Source organism: Raphanus sativus, chromosome 8 (assembly GCF_000801105.2).
Source record: "Raphanus sativus cultivar WK10039 chromosome 8, ASM80110v3, whole genome shotgun sequence".
Lineage (NCBI taxonomy): Eukaryota > Viridiplantae > Streptophyta > Magnoliopsida > Brassicales > Brassicaceae > Raphanus > Raphanus sativus.
The window spans coordinates 19,385,760-19,410,655 of NC_079518.1; the positions used below are offsets into that span (position 1 = coordinate 19,385,760).

At 41.5% G+C, this 24,896-nt stretch overlaps 2 protein-coding genes and 1 long non-coding RNA gene across 5 annotated transcripts; 2 read left to right on the forward strand and 1 right to left on the reverse strand.

Moving 5' to 3' along the window:
• Positions 1-7,779: 7,779 nt before the first annotated feature.
• On the reverse strand, positions 7,780-9,332 carry LOC130498678 (uncharacterized). The gene is made up of 4 exons (XR_008937626.1): positions 9,058-9,332; positions 8,949-8,986; positions 8,582-8,621; positions 7,780-7,892 (listed from the first exon to the last, which is right to left on the reverse strand). It is a non-coding gene; the product is annotated as an uncharacterized LOC130498678 (long non-coding RNA).
• A 2,116-nt stretch (positions 9,333-11,448) lies between these two features.
• Positions 11,449-14,020, forward strand: LOC108820718 (uncharacterized). Of its 3 annotated transcripts, none has more exons than XM_018593726.2 (3): positions 11,449-11,774; positions 11,870-11,919; positions 12,049-14,020. In XM_018593726.2, exon 3 carries the CDS (start codon positions 12,552-12,554, stop codon positions 13,350-13,352), a length of 801 nt encoding a protein of 266 aa, XP_018449228.2. In that variant the 5' UTR covers positions 11,449-11,774; positions 11,870-11,919; positions 12,049-12,551; the 3' UTR covers positions 13,353-14,020. The 3 variants fall into 3 exon arrangements, with proteins under 3 accessions (XP_018449228.2, XP_018449227.2, XP_018449226.2); XM_018593724.2 differs by having other exon boundaries at positions 11,455-11,715; XM_018593725.2 differs by having other exon boundaries at positions 11,453-11,919.
• A 575-nt stretch (positions 14,021-14,595) lies between these two features.
• On the forward strand, positions 14,596-17,089 carry LOC108820261 (uncharacterized). The gene is made up of 7 exons (XM_056992929.1): positions 14,596-14,823; positions 14,907-15,123; positions 15,354-15,527; positions 15,588-16,171; positions 16,250-16,585; positions 16,658-16,889; positions 16,971-17,089. The coding sequence occupies exons 1-7, from the start codon at positions 14,596-14,598 to the stop codon at positions 17,087-17,089; spliced, it is 1,890 nt and encodes a 629-aa protein (XP_056848909.1).
• Positions 17,090-24,896: the final 7,807 nt, after the last annotated feature.

Below are 24,896 nucleotides of genomic sequence, written 5' to 3' on the forward strand. Positions count from 1 at the left end.
TAAGGTCCGGAAATGCTTCGTTTATGGAGGGCAGAATTGATTATGCAGTATCTTGCGCTCAATGCTTTGAGTTTTCGAGCCTCCCATTTATTGGATGGAGTCTTTCCCTCCAGGATATATTGCATGATTGGTGTTCTCCAGTCCTCTCTTCCTACAACTTTGTTATGAAGAGATGAGGGAGGTTCCTGTTCGAAACCTGGTGTCGTGGTGCCCCCGGAGATATTCGTAGGATTAGGCTCCAAGGAGTCTGAATTCTGAGGAATATCTCCATTTTCCCCGTTATTCTCCGGGGTCCGGATGGTGCCTCCAGATGAATTTTTAAGAGTTGAGCGACTTCTAGTTTTGACTCTGCAGACGATTGGGTCCGAGGTCTGAATGGTGCCCCCGGAGGTATTCATAGGATTTAGCTCCTGGGAGTCTGAATTCTGGGGAATACCTTCGTTTTTGTCGTCGTTCATCGTGTTTTGGATCGTGTTCCCGGAGGTATGCTTTTTAAGGCTACATATTTTGGCTTTTGGGAACCAGAATGTTGTGAGAACTTGGGTAGCTACCATTTCAGGGCAGGTACCTTCGGTTTGCTCTTTTGGCTTGCTGTCTATCTCAGCTTTAGTAGCTATGTTGATGCTCGGTTTTTCGATTCCTTCTACGGGTATGATTCGTTTTACGAGGGAGTCTGATGTGGAGGCTAAAGCAGCCAACGCATCTGCTGAGGAGTTCTCTCCTCGTGGGATCCTTGTTAGCTCGAACTTGTCGAACTGCCTAGTGAGGTTCTGAACGACTTCGAGATATGCCCCCATTCTTTCGTCCCTCGTTTCGTATTCTCCGTGAAACTGGCTAGCTACTAGCTGTGAATCACTGTAAGCGTTTAGCTCTCGGATTCCGAGGCTTAGGGCGAGTTTTAGCCTTGCGATTAGTGCTTCATATTCAGCCTCGTTGTTTGAGGTGCTGAATCCGAGCCTATAGGACTGCTCGATTGTTTCTCCAGCTGAAGAGGTCAGCCTTAGCCCGACACCGGAGCCTTGTTTTGATGAGGCTCTGTCGACATACATGATCCACTTTGGAGATTCCATTTTCGAGTCTAATTGCTCGGATGCTAGCTCAATGATAAAATCGGCAAGGACCTGAGCCTTTGCTGCTGCTCGAGGTCTGTATTCGATGTCATATTCACTGAGCTCTATGGCCCATTTAGCCAATCGCCCTGACTGGCTGGGGCTGTGCAATATCATTCGTAATGGTTGCGAAGTCATTACGATGATCGAGTGCGATTGGAAGTAAGGTCGTAATTTCCTGGCGGCTGTTACGACTGCTAGTGCTAATTTTTCCATTGTAGGGTACCCAGTTTCGGCGTCTATCAGACTCTTGCTAGTGTAATAGACATGCCTTTGTTCGTTTTGTTCCTCTCGTACCAGCACGCCGCTAACTGCAGCAGTTGATACGGCGAGGTACATATACAGTGGCTCTCCTACTACAGGTTTGGACAGGATCGGAGGTTCGGAGAGGTAAGCTTTCAATTGCTTGAAGGCTTTCTCACATTTCTCGTCCCATAGGAACTTCTTATTATTTTTTAGAAGTTTATAGAATGGTAGGCACTTATCGGTTGACATGGATATGAATCAATTTAATGCTGCGATTCGTCCAGTCAATCTTTGTACCTCTCTGGTTGTCTTAGGTGACGGCATTTCCAGGAAGGTCGCTATTTGCTGCGGGTTGGCTTCAATACCTCTTTCAGTTACGAGGTAGCCTAGGAACTCGCCTGAGGGTACCCCGAAGGTACATTTAGTGGGATTAAGCTTCATATCGTACTTGTTAAGGATATCGAAGCATTCCCTTAAGTGGGAGATATGGTCTTCTCCAGCTGAGGATTTGACTAGCATATCATCAATATAGACCTCAATGGTTTTTCCGAGTTGCCCAGCAAACATCTTATTTACTAGCCTCTGATAGGTAGCTCCTGCATTCTTTAACCCGAATGGCATAACCTTGTAACAATAGGTTCCTCGTTCGGTTATGAATGCAGTTTTTTCTTCATCCTCAGGATCCATCATGATTTGATTGTATCCTAAGAAGGCATCCATGAAGGATAAGAGTCGATGGCCAGCTGTTGCTTCAACCAGGCGGTCGATGTGAGGTAACGGGAAGCTGTCTTTAGGACAAGCCTTGTTTAGGTCGGTGAAGTCTACACAGATTCTCCATTTCCCGTTTTTCTTTTTTACAACTACCGGGTTAGCTAACCAGTCAGGGTAGTGTACCTCTCGAATGGACCCAGCTTTCGTAAGTCGGTCAACTTCGTCGTTAACAGCTTGAGCCTTTTCGAGGCCCAGCTTGCGACGCTTTTGTTTGATCGGTTTGAAAGTGGGGTCTACTTTCAGTTTATGGGTGGTGACGTTCGGATCTATACCTTTCATATCATTGGTGGATCATGCAAAGGTTTTGACGCTGCTTTAAAGGAAGTCAATGAGCTCCTTTTTTGTCTCAAGAGGTAGCTCAGATCTGATGCTCACCTGTCTTTCAGGATTTGAGTCGTCGATGCAAACTTTTTCGGTGAGGTTCTTAGGGGGACCTCGAATATTTTGTTGCATTTCGCGACCCTCCTGGATCTGTAATTTCTATTGGGGGGACTTTTTGAGGATTTCAAATCCTCCCAGGTAACAGATCCTGGAGATCTTCTGGCTACCATGTACGGTAGTTATCCCTTCAGGTGTTGGGAATTTCACGCATTGATGATAAGTCGAGGCTACTGCTTTCATCTTGTGAATCCATGGTCTTCCTAGGATCGCATGGAACGGGGAAGGTCTGTCGATGACTACTAAGTTGGTCATTTTCATTATTCCGCCAGCTATGATTGGGAGCTTAATAGTTCCCAATGAGGTAGCTGTTTTTCCGGAGAAGCCTACGAGATTAGCTTTTTGGCCAATAATTTTGTAGTCGTCTATTTCCATCCCTTTCAGGGTGTTGTAGAAAATAAGGTCAACAGAGCTTCCTGTGTCTATCATGAGTTTAGGCACCTCGTATCCTGCGATGTGCAGGGTGACAATCAGAGCATCGTCGTGAGGTGTGTCAAGGTTTGAGGTCTCGCTTTCCCAGAAAAAAATCTTAGTATTGGACTCGTGGTTGGGAGGCTTTGGTCCAGTGTTAGACACGGCCTTCCGTACGTGATTCTTAATGGAATTGACGGAGTCTTGACATATATCTGATCCTCCAAGGATACAGTCCACCCTCGAGTCGGGACTCGATTGAGGTGACGGTTTGCTCAAGAGAGCCTCGATTTGTAGGCTTTTTCCTTGGGGGAATTTTCCAAGAATCATATCGACTCTCTTCTTGGGAGCTGGAGGTGGCAAATCCGTCTCCTTCTCCGGTGACCTTTCGCGTTTTGGAGAGGTATCTCTGGGACCTCTTTTCTGATAGGGCGGTGGATTTTTGAGGTCCGGCTGCGAATTTAGCTGCCAGCTGTCGTTGGAGGTCCCAACATTCTTCAGTTGAGTGCCCTTCTCGATCGTGATAGGAGCAATGTTTGTTCTTATCAAAGCCTTTTGACCAGGGAGTTTTGTTTGCTGCGGCGACAGGTTTTTCTTCCTTGTCCTCCTTGATTGCATAGGAATGTTCTCCCTGAGTCTGATTGTTTCGGGGGTTCCGCCTTTTATGCGGTCCCTTTGCCTCTGAGGATTCACCTTTCGAGTGATTCTGAGGTTTCTTGTGGAGTTTATCCAGTGCAGCTGTCTCCTCCTCCAAAGTAATATATCTAGTGGCTTTATGAAGAGCATCATCGATAGTTGGAGGAGTATTGAGTGTTAGCTCCGACCAGAAATCCGATTTATACCACATACTTCTTCTAATGGCCTCGATGGCGACTTGGTCGTTGGGATTCGAGAGCTTAGTTCTTACTGCTCTGAATTTCTCGATGTAGACTTGTAGCGAGTCTCCCATTCCTTGTCTGACCTTCCAGAGGTCGGCCTAAGAGGCTTGCTTCAGGATATGGGTCGAATACTGCTTCATGAAGGCATTAGTTAACTGATAGAAACTGTCTATCGAGGCTGGTTCGAGACCAGAGAACCATTCAAGGGCTGTTCCAACCAGGTTTTCGGCGAATGTCCTGCAGTAACCTGCTTCACATTCTTCTTGCGTAAAATGGCTTTCACGATAGCTAATCGGAAGGCTCTCATATAGGCCTTTGGGTCAGAGGTCCCATCATACTCGGGAATTCTAATTTTTTGGGTATCTCTTATGTAAGAGCTGGCAATTCTGTCAGTGAATGGAGTCCCACGGGTTTCTTCAATCAAGCTATCGATTTCGGGAGCTGAGCTCTTTGCCTTGTGGACTTGAGCTCCCAAATTTTGGAGAGCTGCGTGAGTTCGTTCCATATATCTTCGAATGGCGCCAGGTCCCTCTAGAGGAAGGACATTTGGGTCGTTTTTAGGTATCTGACGAGCAGGTTCCTAGCGGAATCGTGTTGGCTCATCTTCCCATGCAGCTGGTGGGCTAAGTCGCTCACCGGCTCTTGGGTTATCGGTGTCTGCCCTTTGATACCCGTCCACATTCGGGGTTGAGCTTCTGGTTTGATAAACCAGAGCTGATGTTCTGCCCCCGGATGGGAAGGATACTCCTGCTCCGCACCTAAAAACAGGCGGTGGAGGAGGCAAGCGAGTGCTCCGGTCAGCAATCTGACTGGGTGTGGAGCTGGTTGTCGCTACGTTACTTCCCATAGCACTGGTGATGGGTGGGTTAAACGCGGGAGCTCTCCTAGTATGAGGTGTCTGGAAAGCAGATCCCCGTCCTTCCGGAACAGTGCTGTCTGGAGAAAAGTCTAAACGTCCTCGGGGGAACGAGGGATCGGTCAATCGATCTCGGAAAGTGACCCCCGGAGTTTGACGTTGCGGTGGTTGGATTGTTGTGTTTAGAGATCTAGTTATCTCTTCGAATCGTTGCTGTCGAACAGCTAGCTGATGCATCGTACGCTCATTTTCCTGAGTTTTGTCCACTAATTGCATCATCATCTGACGAATCTCAGAGAGCTGAGCCTCCGTTTGATTCGGAGTGGCTTGCTGCTGAGGATTCTCGGTGACTGGAGGCCCGGGGGCGGTTCCACCTGATGATCTCGGGTCAGTAACTCCAGTGGCAGTCTGGCTCGTTCGAGCGCTAGCCGGAAGCTGTTGCCTAGATCGGTGATCGCCACGTCGAGGCTCCGGAGTTACGAGACTGGAGCCTCCATCGTTCGGTGAGCCATCGCTCTGAATCGGGAGGTTAGGGTCAGACGGATTCGTTGTCTGATCGGTAGGATTCATCCTCAAGTTAGAGTAAGGGATTTGATTGTTTCTTCCCCACAGACGGCGCCAATTGTGAGGGGTAAAACTCACTTCCTAGATTTTAGATCATGTTTAGATTAGGGAAAGATAATCGTGGGCTGAATCCCGTAAGAACTTGTAGAATGAATGAATGATTTTAGGGCTTTTTTCAGAATAGACCTAAGAATTGAAGTCAAATGCAAAACCAACCCCTTTTTTTTTCTCATTACTATTCACCTATGAATTTTCCAAACCATCCTTATGTTTTCAAAATATTTACAAAATTGCCATTATTATTTTTTTTTTTAAATCGAAAATGAGTAAAAACCAACTACACCCTAAGCATCTTTTCTTATTTACAACAATGCCATCATCTTCAATTTTGCAACCACCATTGAACCACCATGTTTGAGCTCATAAAAGCTCAATAACTCAATTTTAACCACTATTTCTCTTCTCTAACTCAACAAATCTTTCATTTCCTCTACATTTCTATCTAAAACACTCTCACAACTTTCATTTTCATCCCACAAATTTCACATTTTCGAGTTTCTTCATTAGTAAATCGTCAAAGATGCTTCCTTTTGCTCGGTTTATGAGTTTGGACGGTTGAAAGGGTCGGAATCGAGGTTCACACCGGAAAAAGGTAACTGTTTACATGGTTTTCACCACTTTTTCAGTCTGTGTCGCGATGGTAGACTGCTTTATATGTCTACACCAATGTGTAGACATACGATTCCGTCTATTTGTCAACGAACAAGTCAGTTTCGCAATTGACTTTTTTAACTTTTTTTGGAACGCAGACTTCCCCAGCAGTCTACATCCTTACATTTGACTACAAAAACAAAAATCTACGTAGACCTACCAAGAAGTCTATGAAAAAGAGGTTGGTTTTACATTTGACCGAACTTTTGACTTTCTTAAGTAGACTTCAAAGGAAGTCTACGAAATGTAGTCTGCCAATGAAGTCTACTTAAGGTCAGTTTTGCATTTGACCAAAACATTGACTTCGTTGAATAGGTTAGTATTGTATTTGACTAAAATGTTTTTAAATAAAATAAATATTTTTTAAATTGTAGACTTCCAATGCAGTCTACGCATTTTTCACAAAAAAATATAGACTGTTCTTGAAGTCTACATATTTATTTTGGTCAAATGCAAAACCAACTCATGGGTTTTAAAGTTAGAACTTATGCGAAGTCTACAAATCTGTAGACTACATATGAAATCTACATTCGAAAGTCAAACAATGGTCAATTGCAAAACCAACCTATGGGTTTTGAAGTTAGACCTTATTCTAAGTCTACGAAACATGTAGACTACATATGAAATCTACCTTCGAAAGTCAAAACTTGGGTGAATTCTGGTCAAACTAACCTTTTCAATGTGGTAGACTAAAACGGAAGTCTAAATGTATAAAGTCAAAACTTGGATGAGTTTGTGGTCAAATAAAAAAAGTAACCCGTAAAATTTTCAATTGCAAAAACTAACCCAAAAAGTAGACTGACAGGGACGTCTACATTGTTGTAGACTGACAGAGACGTCTACATTGTTGTAGACTGACACGAACGTCTACACTGTCGTAGACTGATTGAAAAGTCTACGTAGGAAAAAAAATTAAAACTGAATTTATGTATTATTCATAAAGTTTATTCTAGATTTTTTTGTTTGAAAGTGTGTGTTAGTTAATCCTAATAGGTTGGAGTGATTTTGAAAAGAAAAACTGTTGTAGTTATGAAATTATAATACTTTTGATTTCACAATGTTGTTAGGTGTTAACTGTAGACATTAAGTCTACATTAATATTTATTCGCTAATTGCGTAAATTTATATTCTTTTGCAGGAAATGACTCAATTACCGGCCGTATACGGAGAATGAGTGGAGAAAGGCTCTTTGTTGGAGTTGGGAGAATGTTCTGTATATATGATGGTTATACACATGGTGAACTTATGCATGTCACGAATGATCGAAAAGTGCAGAATTTGATTGATTTATCTAATACACACTTTGTACGCCTTTGTGTATCAAGTCAAAACTAAGTACACTACAAATTTTTGGTTTGGATATATGTTAAATAACAAGTGTAGACGTCTTTCTAAATTTAAGAATGTAGACTACATTTGAAGTCTACGTCATAAATTCTATTAGAAGTGCATTTGTGTATTAATCATCATATATTTTTACTATATAGTTATGTTACAGTGTGTGTTAGTAAATTTTAATGGTTTTGGATGAATTTCAAAAGTTAATGTGTTATAATTATACACTTGAATTTTTTTGCAAAAATTTGTGATTAGTTTTACTCTAAAAATTTCTTGAAATTTTTGTTTAGATTTTCTTCTACTCACATGTGTGTTAGTTATTGTTTTACCTCATGGTGGTTTCACTTGTTTGGTTGATTAGTTCTTGTAAAAAACCAATATCTAACAACAAATTAATACTATCATACAAGTGAAACAAAACTAAAAGTGAATACAATTTTTATTGATTATGCATCCAAAATTATTAAAAAATGAATATTTTATTATGAGAAAATATTACAAAGAAATTTATTTGACTGTGTTTGATTTTTCATAATCTTGATGCCTCAAATAAAATCTTGGAAAAAGTACCTGCAAAGTAAGATAAAGTTATGAGAAAAAAATAAGATACAAAAATAAATCATATTTTAGTAGACTTTTTATTAAGTCTACTTAAAGTTTATTGTTCATTAGACTTTAGTTGAAGTCTACACTAACGGAAAACTTTCAGATCCAAAATTGTACATTTAGAAATTTGATTTTTTTTTTTCTAAAGATATTTCAAAAACTATTTTTTTGTCAACCTTGTATCAAAGAAAAAATATAAAATATGAATCTATAAATTTAGTTCAATATAAACACAAAATATATCTATAATGAATAAATGTAAATCTTACATTTTTAGGAAGATGATTTGAAAATTTTGGAAGAGAATATTTGCAAAATAAAATAATTTTATGAGAAATAAAATAAAATTAAAATAATATTTGAGTGAGTTTTTAATGAAATCTACTTAAAAATCAAGGCTATTAGACTTCAAGTGAAGTCTACCAGCCCTGACTTTTAGATAGACTTCATTTGAAGTCTACCATATAGAAAAAAATCTAAATCTGAAAAATCTATATATTAAAAAATATCAAATAAGTTTAAATCTAAAAGCTTTAGAAAATATAATTTATATGAAAATAGTAATAAACTAAAGACATAGAGTTTTAATATGTAACTTTATTTAAATATAATTACAGAAATAAATATTTAAAATCTATAAATATAATTCTTACATCTTTTGGAGGAGGAGATAACAACCATGGAAGAAAATACCTGCAAAATAAGATAAATATTAAAAAAGCATAAGAAAAAAGACTAAAGTCATATTTTGGTAGACTTCCCGTGAAGTCTACTTAAAATGTGTGGTTTAGTTAACTTTATAAGCAGACTTCATTTAAAGTCTACACTGTCAGATAATTTTCAGATCTGAAAAAATCTATACATTTTGAAATATGAAAAACAGTTTTAAATCTGAAAATAATTTAAAATAAAATTTATCAGATAAAATAGTATAAAAGTAAATGCACAGAGTTTGATCTATAACTTTATTTGATTATAAACTTATAAATACACATTTAAAATCTATAGATCTAAACTTACATTTTAGAGGAGGAGATGAAAACCATCAATGGTAATACCTGCAAAAAGATATGTGAGAAATAAATAACATAAAAAATACACATTTAAAGTCTATAGATCTAAAACTTACATTTTTAAAGGAGAATATGAAAACCATGAATCATAATACCTAAAATGACAACATAACTTTGTGAGAAAAACATGAGAGGATTTTAGAGAGAAATGAGAGAGTTTAGAGAGAAGGGAGAGAGTTTTAGAGAGAAGTGAGAGAGTTTTGCAGCCATTTTAGAGAGAGATTGTGTAAATTTCATTTATATATGGAGACATAAATGTAACTAGGTTAAAAGATTGCCGACATTGTAGACTTCTTTTGAAGTCTACTAAAATTAAAAATTAAGAGTAGGTTTTATTGTAATGTAGTAGACCTTATTGAATGTCTACAATGATAATTTTATTATTGTTGTTAATTCATTATTGTTTTAATAATTTTAACATAAAATTTACTGAACTTTATTTTTATTTTTTTATTTAATAGTTATAGTATGTGATTTCACGTTTTATTCTTAAAACTCAATTTAATTTAAAATAATAAAATTTTGTTAACAAAATTTAAAAATGTAGACTAAAAACGACGTCTCTAGCATTATAGACTTTATTGTAGATCTACGAAACCCTAAACCACAAATCTCAAACCCTAAATAGTTTGTTTGATAATCAAAAAGTTTCCTTTACTGTATCAAATATCAAAATTACACAAAATATAAACTACAAAACATTAATAAGCACATTCAAGTCAATAAAACAAAAAAAAAATCAAAATCTAAAGTCTAACCTTAAAAATCTACCACTAAGAGACATAACATGTTACAACCTTTTGTTTCTAAACTATGAACATTGTTTAACATATGGTTACCAATTTAGTATATATTCTTTAAAATTGTTCAGTTATATAAAATTTTAATATATTTACTTCATACTATCCATTATATTAATGATTAGTTAAAATCTATCACAATAATTATTTTTAAACAATTTTAAAACAAAATATTAGATAAAATTTTGGTGTAGACTACACATCAAGTCTACAAATTAGACTTCGCTGGAGGTCTAAAAATATGTAGACTTCCTTCTGTAGACTTCCAAAAGGATAGAAACGTAAATACCCCTCCGTTTTTTTGTTTGTTCATAAGGACTAAATGGTATTTTCATCTTTCATTTAAGTTGGTTCTGCATTTGACTGAAATTGGGGTACACTAATGCATTTGACTTCAATATTTAGGTTGTTTTTAGCAATTCTCCCATGATTTTATTGATGATTTTGGTAAAGAATGGTTACAAGGAATGTTCTCTGATGATTACAAAGATAATGAGAATGTTACAAAGATAATGAAAGTATTGTGTTGAATAAGGGTTGAATGAATGTCCTTTTCTTGATTGATTCCCTCTTTAAATAGCCTCAGGCTCCATTTGATCGTCACCAACTGGTTCCCGAGATCTCCTCCGTGATTTGAGAGACTTGCAATAGCTTCCCTTTGACCGGGTCCTGCGCCTATTCACACGTCCACGAGCTGCCTCCTTTCCATGACCTCTCTGGTGAACATCCCTACCTCACAGCCTCCGGCTCTAACTTAGCTGCTTTTGAAGATTTATTTTGTGATGGGCCTGTCGCAGCCTGTTATCTTTTTCTCTTATTCATCGCTAGCTATCGGGCCATATTTGGGCCCAACATAAGCTCTAAATTTTTAATCTCATTATAAAACCTAAAGATAACACAAAAAATAATATGATAAAAAGAAAATACAACACTAATAATAAATTAGAAAAACAAAAAGAATTTTTTTTACATGAAGGTCCAAACCCTAAATATGCCCTAAACCCTAACTACATATCTCAAACCCTATATCTTAAATTCCATTTTATACATAAATCTTCAACTTTAAACATTTCAATCCAAACACTCAAATATCATACAAAAATATTCAACTTTAAAAATTTTAATACAAACCCTACATATACCCCTAGCCCTACTTATAAATCCAAACCCTATATTCTAATACCCTATACCCCATACTTAAACTCTACATACAAAATTATAAATCCAATATTTACAAACTTATATTATAAACTTTAAATTTAGGCTCCAAGTATTTTAAAACTCATCATATACTTAATCCTAAATCTTAACCCTAACCCCTAAACCACATATCTCATTTTAACATATATCATAAAACATTAAATATTGATTTTTAAATAAATAGTAATTCCATAAATAAATTATAATTTCAAATACAGAATTTAGATTTTAAATTTAAATTATGATATCAAATAATTTCAATCTTAAATAATTTTTATAGTAGTTATAAATAAATTAGAAGACAATTTGTATTGTTTTTTCTAAACCATTGATCGATTTGAATCAAAGGCCTACAATCACTCTTGCATCTATCTTCTTCTTTTTTTCTATTGGTTTGACATGGATCACCTCTTATAACCTTGGATGATATTAAATCAACGGTCGAGATTAACTATTATTTTAATATTTTTTCTTAACTTTTGTTTTCAGCGATTGAACAGATCTCGTCAGTTTCGTCGACAAGAAAAAGAACAGACCTCGTCTTCCTTAGAGAGAAGCAGAGAGAGAATATTGAAGAAATGGAGTTCGAGAATACGCGACGGCCGCTACCATGCATCGCTTGTCACCACCACCACCATCGCTTCTTAGATCCGTCTTCACCGGAGTCGCCACCACCACTGTCATTTGCTTATCTCAGATCGTAAAGACTTTATGGTATTTGTTTTTTGTTTGTGATGAAAGTCATAATCTTTAGGCAGTAACATGATGAATCAGTTAAGAACCGTTAATTTCGTTTCCTTCTGGTAACTAATTCGAGTTGCTATCAAGTTCTCTTTCTTTTCATAGCTGACTTTTGTTTTGTTTACAGATCTATGGAGCAGGGAAGGAGAAGAAGTGGTGTTACAGAGCATTATCCGGGTCTCTCTCTGTCTCTCTCTCTCTCTCTCTCTCTCTCTCTCTCTCTCTCTCTCTCTCTCTCTCTCTCTCTCTCTCTCTCTCTCTCTCTCTCTCTCTGTTCTGATTCCGGTTTTGATTTTCTTTTCTCAGTTTTAAAAAGGCGGAGTAGCTAAAGAAGGTTGATGGTGGTGGTTTCGGCGTCAACAATGGTGGTCTCGACACCAACAGTGGTGGTCTCGACACCAACAGTGGTGGTCTCGACGTCGTCAATGGTAGCTTAGTGCGGTGGAAGAAGCTGAATAACCTTTACTGTGGTGTTCTTGGCTGGTGGTCTCGGCCTCAAAGATGAAGAAACTGAAGTTGACGGCAAAAAGTTTAGACATAGGGTTAATTTTTTTTAGGTTAGGCTTTAGGTTTACATTTCTAAACTCGGGTTTTTGTAAACCGGAGTTTATTTGTAAACCAGAACTAAATTACTAAACAAATTTTGATTTTTAATTATAAATTAATTGGTCTATTTAATTTATTCATTATTCATAAAAATTATTGCTATTGTTGTTTACTTAACTATAGCATAAACGAAAACCGCTATTATAAGGGTCAGATCTATTATAACGGACGCTGTCAGAGCGGACAAGAAAACTCTATTATACATGACACATAGCGTTTTCCGTCTGCTATTACTACCCATATTTCCTGTAGTGGAAAAAGCCTACTTTTCAAACAGATTGTGGATGTTTTTCAGGGATACTAAGGAGACAGAAGAAGACATCAAGAGGATGTTTCACCAAATCAGAGATAGTTTGAAGGAGAGGATCACACTGGAGAAGAAGAGCGATCCAGGGAAGTTCACAATACCATGCTCAGTAAGAGGTATTGAGTTCCCTCGTGCTCTCTGCGACACAAGATCAGGAGTTATCATCTTACCCAAGATCATGGCAGACCATCTAGGTCTGAAGATAGAGCCTACTGAAGAATCATTCATCTTCGTGGACTGTTCTCAGCAGAACTCTGGAGGCATAGTTCAAAATCTTGAGGTACAGATTGGTGATGCAATCATTCCTACTGACTTTCACGTCCTGGATGTCAAGCTCAACTTCAAGACATCTCTACTACTTGGAAGAACCTTCTTAGCCACAGTTGTAGCTGTTTGCGACCTAAAATCGAACAAGCTCTACCTAACCCTAATTGACCCTACCATCCACTACGATCCCGTTCAGGTCATCAAGCTTCCAAGGAAGGAGAGCCCATCACTCGTAGCAGCATGCTTTTGTTCACAAGAATATGATTCAATGGCCGAGTACGAGACAGAGCAAGATGTATCGACCGACAGAGGCCATATCCCATCGACCGATACAGTTCAACGCACTCGTCCGATGCACAAATCCTGGCATCGATCGATAAGCTATTCAAGGAGGCCGAAGAGGAGTTCCCAGACGGTGATTTCAAGATAGACAATTGGGATAACGATCATTACATCCCAACACTGGCTATTGACACTACTCAGGAGGAGCATGACGAAGATTATGAGGAAGAACGAGCTATAGAGTACAGATTTTTTCGTGAAGAAGAAGAAGAAGACATATTTCCTTACCACATCTTCAAATTCAAGGCATCGATCGATAAAGGCCAACCTTCATCGACCGATACACACCAACCAAGATCGCTCAAACGGCCTTATCAACCATCGAGCGATACTACAGACTATGTATCACTCTACACACTGTGAGGGATTAAACTCACCTCCTGATTTTTAGGTCAGGTTAAAGTTTAGGAAAAGGTTAGGGAAAGATAACGCGGGCTGAATCCCGTAATAACTTGTTGAATGAACTTCGATTTGTATTGATGATTTGGATAAAGAGTGATTACAAAAGATGATCTTTGATGATTACAAAGATAATGAGAATGTTAAAAATGAGAATGTTTTCAGAGTATCGTCTCCAATCCTGGTTGAATGAATGTCCTTTTCTTGATTGACTTCCTCTTTAAATAGCCTCAGGCTCCATTTGATCGTCACCAACTGGTTCCCGAGATCTCCTCCGTGATTTGAGGGATTTGCAACAGCTCCCCTTTGACCGGGTCCTGCGCCTACGTCTACGAGCTGCCTCTTTTCCGTGACCCCTTTAATGAACATCTTTAGCTCACAGCCTCCGGCTCCTGCTTAGCTGCCTTTAAAGATTGAATTCGCGATGGGCCTGTCGCGGCCCGTTATCATTTATTCGCTGTTAGCTATCAGGTCATATTCGGGCCCAACAGTTGCCCCCAATTTTCGAGATTAGACTTCGTTATTCTCGGGAGCTAGACCTAGCCGCCCAGCCTAGATCTTCTTGTTGAGATAATGATTACTGGCTATCTCAACCATATATATTCCTGCCTAATCGGACGGCTGTAGTTTTTCTTTGATTAGATCGACGGTTTAGATTAAGGAGAGTTTGAAATATAGTTTCCGATTTTCGAGATGTGATGGGATATAAAGCTGCGAGTATTAATTGCTTGCCTCTCCACGCCTCCCGACGGTTTCCAAGGTAACTTCTCTCCTCTCCTTTATTTTACTGTGTTTTCTTTCGTTGTTTTTTTTATCTGCTTCTTGATCGAACTAGTTCTTCACACTCAACCTCTTTTAGATATTTCATTCTTGCTCGACTTAGTGCGATTCCCATCTTTTTGCTTCCTTTTTCTCCTTTTTCCTTTACTACCATGAGTCAAAAGGAAGGTTCCGGCGAGGTTCAAATCTCTGCTTCCGGTGTTCATATTATGAAGGTTAGGCAGGAAGCCGGCAAAAAGATGAAGGACGCCAAGAAGAAGAAAGCTAAGGACTCAATCGGAGCGAGAGTCAAGAGGATGAAGAAGAAAGGTGGCAAGAGCGCCTCCTCTGGACCTCACTTTCCCTCGCTCTTGAAGAGTCAAGACGTCGTCAAGCTCACGGCAAGAGTGACCTAGCTAGAGCTTGTACCGAAGATGAAACCCCCGAAACTGTTCTGGAGGGTTGGTTCTGTGTTCACGAGAAGTATATCTCTAAGTGTCATCTTAGGTTCCCTCTCCCCACCCTCTTGCTAGATCTCCTAGATCATTATCAACTGGCCCTTTCCCAACTTTGTCCCTCGGTCATCCGAGTGATAAATGGATTCATCACTAGGGCTAAGGAAGAAGGAGTCATCGTGGGGCTGACCGAGCTAATGAGTCTCTTCCTGATAAAGGAGAGCACTAACAAGGATGGCGGAAGCGGTACCTACTACCTCCCTTGTCGTCCAGGGCTTGGCATCTTCAAGTTTACGGCCAGTGACGATGACTGGCGAAAGAAATATTTTTTATGTCAAGATCGACCCTTCGACGGTTCCTGTAGGCCGAGACCTCAGGGCCTCTTGGTCTGACATTTCTGGTTAGGATCTTAGGGATATGTTTGTGTATTATTTTTGCTTATTGCGACTTGCTGACTTCTTTGATTCTTCTTGCAGAGATTGAGGACCCTGTCAAGTTATCCGGTAAACTTACCAGAGCTCTCTACAGGAAGCTGCAGCACAGCCCTAATACTTGGGGAGATTATACTACTTCGAGAGTTGGATCAGCTAGGTTCCCTGAACGATACCAGGCTTCCTTTCCTGATTCACTCACAGTTGCTGGTCTAGACGGTAACCTTCCTTTATTGATTTCTAGTTTTGAATATTCGAATTTATATTTTGGGACTGAAGGTTCTCCTTATGGTTCAGTTCCTGAAGGTGAATCGATATTCTCAGTCTCGTCAGGAGCTAGTACCTCAGAAAGGACTCAGTCGCACAAGATGCCTATCCAGCCCTCGTTCCGTTCCAGGGGTAGATCGACTAAACCTGCCAGATCCTCTCGAGGAAGCGACAAGAATCAAGGAGGGTCCTTCCTCAGCACGGTGAAAGATGTCCTTGATGATGGAGGCTCTGCTCCTGCCAAAGATACCAGTCGCTCCGAGCCCAAGGTTCAAGAAGTTGTCCCTCACCCTGAGGTCCCGGAGGTGGAAGCTGATCCTCAAATAGTGAAGGATACTCACGAGTTCGAGCCTCCGAGGAGGAAGAGGTCCAGGACCGACCAGGTTGACAGACCTTCCAGGTCCTCTTCCTCTTCCTCTAGAGGAGGGACCGTCGGCTGGAACTTTACTCACTCGAATCCAGGATCAGTATTGGATGACTCATGGGGTTTGGCTACACTGATGAGGCACATGAAGAGAACCGGGTGTGCTCTCCCCTCGATCACCAACCTCTCAAACAAAGAGGAGTACGTTGATATTGCCCATTGCATGGGTCAGGTATGGTTTTCATTTTGGACTTTTAGCTTAATCTTCTTTGGAAGATGTTTATTAAGTCTTTGTTTTCATTTGTTGCAGCTGGCTGGAGCTATCAACAGGGCTCAGTTCAAGTTTGAGGAAACTGTGCACAATGCCCCCAACGCTGGTGAGCTAGCTCAGGTTACTGAGCTAGTCAGAGCTACTAAGATGGAACTTGATCAAGCTCGGGTTCAGGTCTCTGAACTTCAAGCCGAGGTCAGGAGACTTGGCTCCAAGGCTGACATCCAGCAAGGGACGATCGAGAGTCAAGCGATTGACATCCAGGTGAAGAGCAGGAAGATTGGGGAGTTGGATGCTGCTCGGAAGATAGCCGAGTACCAGGTCAAAGAGCTGATTGCTTCATCTCAAGACAACCAGAAGAACAAGGAAGCTGAGGTCAGGCTAGCCGTCCGGAGAGGAAAGAGGGAGGTAGCTGACGCTTACAACAAGGTCCTGGTTTCTGTTAAGAAGAAGTTCTCCAAGAAGAAGGATGAGGTCGATCTTCTGGTTTATGCTCAAGAGCTTCAAGCTAATACTGAGCTCCTGAAGGACATGCTGGATAACGAGATCAAGAGTGCTGAAGACGAGTACACTCGCTTGGTGGCTATGATGCCGGAGGCAGTTGCTGCGTACGAAAAGGCTCAAGTCTCGGACTTCTCGATCAGCAAGCTCCCTCGTCCTCAACTCTCTGAGAGTTCAGGTACTTTTGAGGTTAATATGTTTAATCTCTCCTTTTCTGGAGAGTTCGGTTCTAACTTGGGATTGGTGGGTTCTTACTCAGCCCCAGTCGAAGCCACCCCGGGAGGCGATGATAAGGAAATGGAGGAAGAAGTTCCTGACAAGGAAGATGATCCAGTTGACAAGAGAGCTGAGAAGAGCTCAGGTGATAAGGAGGTTTAAGAGCTGAGGCTCTTTCGTTTGCTTTCAGGATTTCTGCCCAATGGGCTTTTATTTTATTTATGTATCAGATCTACAGCCTGAGGAGGCTTTTAAACCTTGACTTATTTTAGGGTCTTCGGAACCCTTGGTAGCCTGGAGAGGCTTTTAAACCCTTTTTATCTGAATTTGGTTTTTATTTTCATTCCAAGTCTTTTGATTTAACTTAGTCATTTTTTGGACGAATTCGGTTTAGTGAATTCTCAGAATTAGATCTCGGGTTTTAACATAAGTCTGGAAGACTTGAATTGTCTTTGGTTCCTTAAGAGGAATTCTTGAAATATCGAGGTTAGCTCAAGGTTTTTAGGAACCTGAGTTCAGTTTGGGCTCTTTTTTTAGACTGGTTCATGGGAACCTGAACTTGTTTGTGGGATTTTAAGACCCTTTGAAACTTTCTTAGGATTTTAAGACCTTTTGAGATTGGATAAGGATTTTAAGACCATTGTATTTTGTTAAGGATTTCAAGACCTTAGGTTCAGATCCGTGGAGACCTGATTCTGTTTGAAGGATTTTAAGACCTTGGTGGTTTCTAAGGATTTTAAGACCTTAGGTTTAAGTTTATCAATTCTGATTTCGTTTGAAGGATTTTAAGACCTTCGAGAGTATTAAGGGTTTTAAGACCTTAGGTCCAGGTGCTTGGAGACCTGAGTTGATCTGATGGGTTTTAAGACCTTAGGTCCCGGTTTGTAGGGACCTGAATTTTTAAAGAGTCGAGGTATCGAAGATAATTGTTTTATTGACAATGGGATACACGGTATCATAATAATCGTACAATTGCTGTTTGGGCTATGTGATTTCAATCAGACATATGCCCCCTTTGATCGTGGTGAACAGAGTGTTGAAATGAGGTTGGGGCTGCACTCATGACGGAGTTGCCTACGTACCCAATCAAGGGATCAAGCCTAACGTAGTTAAAGAAATTTAGGTACCTAATGATAGTATCTCTTAAGATTCGTGGCGTTCCACGATCTGATTTCAGGTACCCTATTTCGCACCTTTTGGAGCTTGTAAACGCCAGGTCTTACCACATGGATGATCCGATAGGGACTCTCCCAGTTGGTTCCTAACTTCCCAGCATCTGGTTCTTTCGTTCCTTCGAAAACTTTCCTAAGTACTAGGTCACTTACAGCGAACTGTCGGGACCTGACTTTGGAGTTGTACTGTCGTGCCATTGCTTGCTGATAGTTTTGAATGCGAATCAGAGCTCGGTCCCGTCTTTCCTCGATTAGATCGAGGCTGTCCGTCAGGAGCTGGTCATTAGCTACAGGATCGGACGTACAGAGGTCCCGGCGGAGGCTACCAGCAATGGTTTCGGCTGGTACGACAGCTTCCATCACGTTGGCTAAGGAGAAAGGGGTTTCCTCTGTAGCCTTTCGTGGGGTGGTTCGACATGCCCAAAGTACTTCAGGTAACTTTTCTGACCAGAGTTCCTTCTGGGTTCCGAGGCGTTTCTTGAGGTTGGCTAATACTGATTTATTAGCAGCCTCCGCCTGGCCGTTTCCTTGAGGGCGTCGAGGTGTTGAGAAGGTCAGGCGGATATTCCATTTGTCACAAAATATTTTGAAGTCGTGGGATATGAATTGTCCTCCATTGTCAGTCACGATTTCGTATGGGACGCCGTGTCTACACACAATATCTTTCCACACAAATCGTTCGACCTCAAATCTGGTTACCTGTTGGAAAGCTTCAGCCTCTATCCATTTCGTAAAGTAGTCTGTTAGGACTAAGAGGAAGCGTAGCTTCTTCTTTCCACTTCCTGACGCTACTAGTGGTCCTACGATGTCCATGGACCACCTCATAAATGGGTAAGGGGCGGATATGTTGGATAGCTTCTCCGTAGGTTGGTGTATAATCGGTGCATGCCTCTGGCATTTATCACATGAGGAAGAGTAGACCTCACAATCTGCAATAATGGTAGGCCAGAAATAGCCTTGTCTTTTGATTCGGATAGCTAGAGCTCTGCCACCAGAGTGGTTTCCACAGGAACCGTTGTGCATTTCTTTCATGAGTTTCATAGCAACGAGGCCATGAACACATTTTAGGTGAGGTTCGGAAATGCTTCGTTTATGGAGGGCAGAATTGATTATGCAGTATCTTGCGCTCAATGCTTTGAGTTTTCGAGCCTCCCATTTATTGGGTGGAGTCTTTCCCTCCAGGATATATTGCATGATTGGTGCTCTCCAGTCCTCTCTTCCTACAACTTTGTTATGAAGAGATGAGGGAGGTTCCTGTTCGGGACCTGGTGTCATGGTGCCCCCGGAGATATTCGTAGGATTAGGCTCCAAGGAGTCTGAATTCTGAGGAATATCACCATTTTCCCGTTATTCTCCGGGGTCCGGATGGTGCCTCCAGATGAATTTTTAAGAGCTGAACGACTTCTAGTTTTGACTCTGCAGACGATTGGGTCCGAGGTCTGGATGGTGCCCCCGGCGGTATTCATAGGATTTAGCTCCTGTGAGTCTGAATTCCGGGGAATACCTTCATTTTTGTCGTTGTTCACCGTGTTTTGGATCGTGTTCCCGGAGGTATGGTTTTTAAGGCTACGTGTTTTGGCTTTTGGGAACCAGAATGTTGTGAGAACTTGGGTAGCTAGGTACCTTCGGTTTGCTGTCTATCTCAGCTTTAATAGCTATGTCGATGCTCGTTTTTTTGATTCCTTCTACGGGTATGATCCGTTTTACGAGGGGGTTTGATGTGGAGGCTAAAGCAGCCAACGCATCTGCTGAGGAGTTCTCTCCTCGTGGGATCCTTTGTTAGCTCGAACTTGTCGAACTGCCTAGTGAGGTTCTGGAGAATTCGAGATATGCCCCCATTCTTCCGTCCCTTGTTTCGTATTCTCCGTGAAATTGGCTAGCTACTAGCTATGAATCACTATAAGCGTTTAGCTCTCGGATTCCGAGGCTTAGGGTGAGTTTTAGCCCTGCGATTAGTGCTTCATATTCGGCCTCGTTGTTTGAGGCGCTGAATCCGAGCCTGTAGGACTGCTCGATGGTTTCTCCAGCTGAAGAAATCAGCCTTAGCCAGACACCGGAGCCTTGTTTTGATGAGGCTCCGTCTACGTACAGGCTCCACTTTTTGGAGATTCCATTTCCGAGTCTAATTGCTCGGATGCTAGCTCAATGATAAAATCGGCAAGGACCTGAGCCTTTAACAAGCAGACGGAGTGATCCGGAGATTGTTCCTGACGAATATGGAAACTCTTTATTTCGGGAATTAAACCCCTGTTGTCCTAATCTCTTTTCTTCTGATTGGTGCCTCCATATAAAACGCCATCTATCTTTTTACTATTTTTCTTACGCTAGTTTTACAAGAGAAGACTGAGTATTTGCGATCTGCAACTTGTAAGGGAGAAGAATCCATCCTCTCATAGAGAAGATCATCTTAACCCTATTGTTTCATACTCTGTTCTTATGCAATTTTATTCAGGATTTATGTCTCCATTTATCTACATCATGATCGAGTAGTAGCCTTGCTCGCCTAGGGTTTTTAGGGTTATCAGACATGAGATAAGCATAGATAAGCGATTTATAACTGTTCTTCATTCATACTGTTCTTACTGCTTTCATTAACCTGATCACTTGATGTTAGATCACTAGTTCATCGCCTAGTTAACCGCTTAGGAGATAACTTGACATGTATTGAATGAGCTTAGTATACCAAATCAGCGAAAGTAGATATTAGGGTGGTAAGTGAACTGATCGGACCTGTTCTCTAAAGCTTGCAATCGATCCTCATCCCAACGACAGTTAGGAGGTGAGATCGATCTGCAAAGCGATCACTACCACGATAGTGGAGTGTTCCAGCTGAGTGATCCGAGTTCTAGAAAGCACTTCATCGCGCTTGAATAATTGTTTGGCTCCAATTCAACACCCAATGAAATACCCTAGGCTAGCTCTTGTTTAATTGAATCAATCTCGTGTTTATTTTGCTTGTTAACTATCGTCTCTTTCAAACAAAACCTTATCTTCATCTTAGCTTGATTTCGAAAATCATAGAAATAGAGTGTAGACTGGTCCTCTTGATTTGAATCTCATGTACTACAATTGCAACTGTTAACTTGGCAGTAGCAAGGATTCATTTTTAGTGTATCAAGTTTTGGCGCCGTTGCGACGGGGACCAGATTTTTTACCTCTAATTTTTGGTTTCATATCTAGTCTAAGATACCTAACTCGTGTTTATTTCTTTGTTTCAGCTGATGATCCAGGTGCATGACCAGTAGACATATTCGGAGCACCACACAAGGACCATTGCATCAGCTTACCAACGAAGAACTAGCGAGATTGGATGACAGAACCGTCAACAGCCGAGATCTACGAACACCAACATGGGTGATCACCAGGATGGTCTCACTGCTGCGTTTGCACTCATGCAACAGCAGATGCAGCAGATGCAGCAAACGATCCAAGCGCAGCAAGCCGCTGCCGAGCAAGCTGCTCTGAATGCTGCAAACCAGCAGAACCAACAGGAGGAAGTTGTCCAGATCGGCCAGAGAAACTTATTGTGCAATCTGCCTGCTACGCGATCTGCCATCAACCCTCCACCGTGCACTAGGCATGACTTTGAGATCAAGCCAGCCTTGATAAGTCTAGTGCAAAGGAAGATCTTCAATGGACTTCCTGCTGAGATACTGATGGACCACATCGAGCACTTTGAAAAGATGTGTGGTTTCACTAAAGCGAATGGAGTACCACCCGATTACATCAAATGTACTCTGTTCCCTTTCTCTCTTGATGGGAAAGCTGCTCGCTGGCTAGATTCCCTACCCACGGGATCACTCACCACTTGGGAACAAGTCCGAGAGGCCTTCTTAAGCCACTGCAACACGAAATCGAAGACGGCAGCTCTGAGACAGAAGATCGTGACCTGCAAACAGTTGGTGGACGAGCCATTCTGCGATGCATGGGAGCGATTCAACGTCTACCGCAGAGAGTGCCCGCATCACGGTTTTGAGGAAGACTATCTGCTGGGAGTGTTCTACGATGGAGTAGGCTGGGAGTACAAGAACGCTTTGAACTCAGCCAGTAAGGGAGATTTCATGACCCAGTCCACTTAAGGTGCCTTCGAGTTGATTGAGAACATGGCCTCAAGTTCAGCTGATAATAACCGCGAGACTGATCGCACTCAGAAGGTGAAAAGCATCGATAACATCAAGATCGATGAGCTCTCTGCCAAGGTCAATCAGCTGATTAAGAGCAATCAGAACCAGGTATTCATCATGGAAGAATCCTCTCAGGATAAAGCTACCGCGAAAGGCACATCAGAGGCAGATCAGTCGGCTGAGGATCAGCATGAAGTGAGCTATGTGAATGGGCAAGGATGTCAGTTCAAGAACTATCACCCGAACCCTAACGTGAGGAACAAACTCCACCTGTTCAATGCCCCTAAACCAGACGATAAAGCTCAAGGAATTCAGGGTCAGAACAGTGGATACCAAAGGCCTTATGGCAATCAGGGAAGAACCTTTGTCCTCAACCCAGCTCAGAATGCCCAATTCCACAGCCAGAAACAGCCGGTTAATCAGCAGGATGCACAACCGGCTCAGACTGCTCTGCATGATGACATGAAGAGCCTCGCCAATATGATGAGCCAACTGCTCCAAGGACAGCAGATCCAAGGGAAAGCACTGAACCAGGTCACAAACAACATCAACACCAGGATGAATCATATGTTCAATGACCTGAGTGTGAAGTATGACAATGTCTCAAACCATATGAGACAGATGGATATTCAGATTGCTCAGACCGCTGAGAGTGTGAAGAGACAGCAAGGAACTCTCCCTGGAAAAACAGACAAGAACCCCAAGGAGTGCAATGCAGTAGATCTAAGGAGTGGAAAGCAACTGCCTGATCTAGACCCCAGGAGATTCACATCGGCTGAGAAAGGAAAGCAGAAGGAGTCGGATCAGCCACCTAAAGCTGTACCCACATATGAGGAAGGGGCAAAACAACCTACTGAGACTGTTCCGACTGAAGCAGAGCGACCCGCTGGGGTTGCTCCACCGACTGCAGCACCTTCTCCTGCTCGTCAGTATGTACCAAAAGTACCTTACCCTGTTCCAGCTAAGGCTACACGCAAGGATAAGGAAGAGATGAAGTGCAGGAAGATGCTGGAAGACCTAACTGTCAAGCTCCCTCTAATGAGTGTGATCCAGATGATACCATCCATGCGTAGCTTCGTTAAGGGACTGATCTCTGGGAATTTATCTGATGACAGCGAGTTCATGATTGTCTCTAAGGAGTGCAGTGCGGTGCTCCAGAACAGAAGGATCAAGAAGTTGGGTGATCCGGGAAAATTTGTCCTCTCAGTTCAGATTGGGAGAACAGTTTTCTCATGCTCATTGGTCGATCTAGGGTCAAGCATAAACCTCATGCCATATACAGTGGCTAAGCGCCTTGGATACACAGACTTCAAGCCTACCAGGATGTCACTAGTGTTTGCTGATCGATCTGTGAAGTCTCCAGTTGGAATCCTCGAAGATCTTCAAGTTCTGGTTGGGAACACACTTGTTCCTGCCGATTTCGTTGTTCTGGAAGTCGAGGAAGATTCCAATGATCCCCTGATCCTAGGCAGACCATTCATCTGCACTGTTGGAGCTATCATTGATGTCCGACAGGGGAAGATTGATCTCCACCTTGGAGATATTGTGATGAAGTTTGAGATGGATCAGATGCTCAAGAAACCGATGCTCGATGGACAAACCTTCACTCTCCAAAAAGATGGTGATCCACTAGAGCCGCATGAGGGAATGATCGAGGAGATTCTCACTGAGGATCCACTTGAACTCGCCTTAGTCAGAGCTGAAGCCGAGCAGAGCTTAGAGAGTGTTGATGCTGATGCCTATGCCAAATTCCTGGATTCAGCCAGGAGTATTGAAAGGATGGTGGCGAATCTAAGTCTGGGGGAGAACAGTGAGTCCAGCATATCGGCTGGAACAACCGCGCCTCAGAAGCCGTCTGTTTCGGCAGCTCAGACCGATGACTCATGGAGCAAGCTGAAAGCTCCAAAGGTAGAGCTCAAATCCATTCCCAAGGGACTCAGGTATGCATTTCTTGGACCCAACTCCACATATCCTGTCATTTTGAATGCTGACCGGAACAATGCAGAGACTGCTCTGCTTTTGTGTGAACTTAGGAAATATCGTAAGGCATTGGGTTATTCTCTAGTTGACATACCTGGCATTTCACCTGATCTGTGCATGCATAGAATACACCTAGAAGATTAATCGCTTACTTCTGTAGAAAATCAGAGGAGGTTAAACCCGAATCTAAAAGATGTTGTAAAGAAAGAGATAATGAAACTTCTAGAAGCAGGTGTGATCTATGCGATCTCTGATAGTAAGTGGGTTAGTCATGTGCATGTAGTACCTAAGAAAGGTGGGATCACTGTGATAACCAATGAAAAGAATGAATTGATCCCCACTAGAACAGTTACTGGTCATCGCATGTGCATTGATTTTCGTAAGTTGAATGCTGCGACTCGTAAGGATCACTTCCCTCTCCCTTTTATTGATCAAATGCTTGAGAGATTGGCTAACCACCCTTACTATTGCTTTTTAGATGGTTATTCAGATTTCTTTCAGATTCCCATCCACCCAGACGATCAGGATAAGACGACGTTCACATGTCCTTATGGAACATATGCATACAGGAGGATGCCCTTCGGCTTGTGCAATGCTCCAGCGACCTTCCAACGCTGCATGATGTCGATTTTTACTGATCTGATTGAAGACATAATGGAGGTTTTCATGGACGATTTCAGCGTCTATGGAAGC

Excerpts from the sequence above, each read along its gene's own strand:
- LOC108820718 (XM_018593726.2), top strand. The coding sequence starts at position 12,552 with ATGACACATAGCGTTTTCCGTCTGCTATTACTACCCATATTTCCTGTA.
- LOC108820261 (XM_056992929.1), top strand. The coding sequence starts at position 14,596 with ATGAGTCAAAAGGAAGGTTCCGGCGAGGTTCAAATCTCTGCTTCCGGT. Across the intron at positions 16,586-16,657 it reads AGAAGAACAAGGAAGCTGAG|AAGAAGTTCTCCAAGAAGAA; the intron begins GTCAGGCTAGCC and ends GTTTCTGTTAAG. Across the intron at positions 16,890-16,970 it reads TCAACTCTCTGAGAGTTCAG|CCCCAGTCGAAGCCACCCCG; the intron begins GTACTTTTGAGG and ends GTTCTTACTCAG.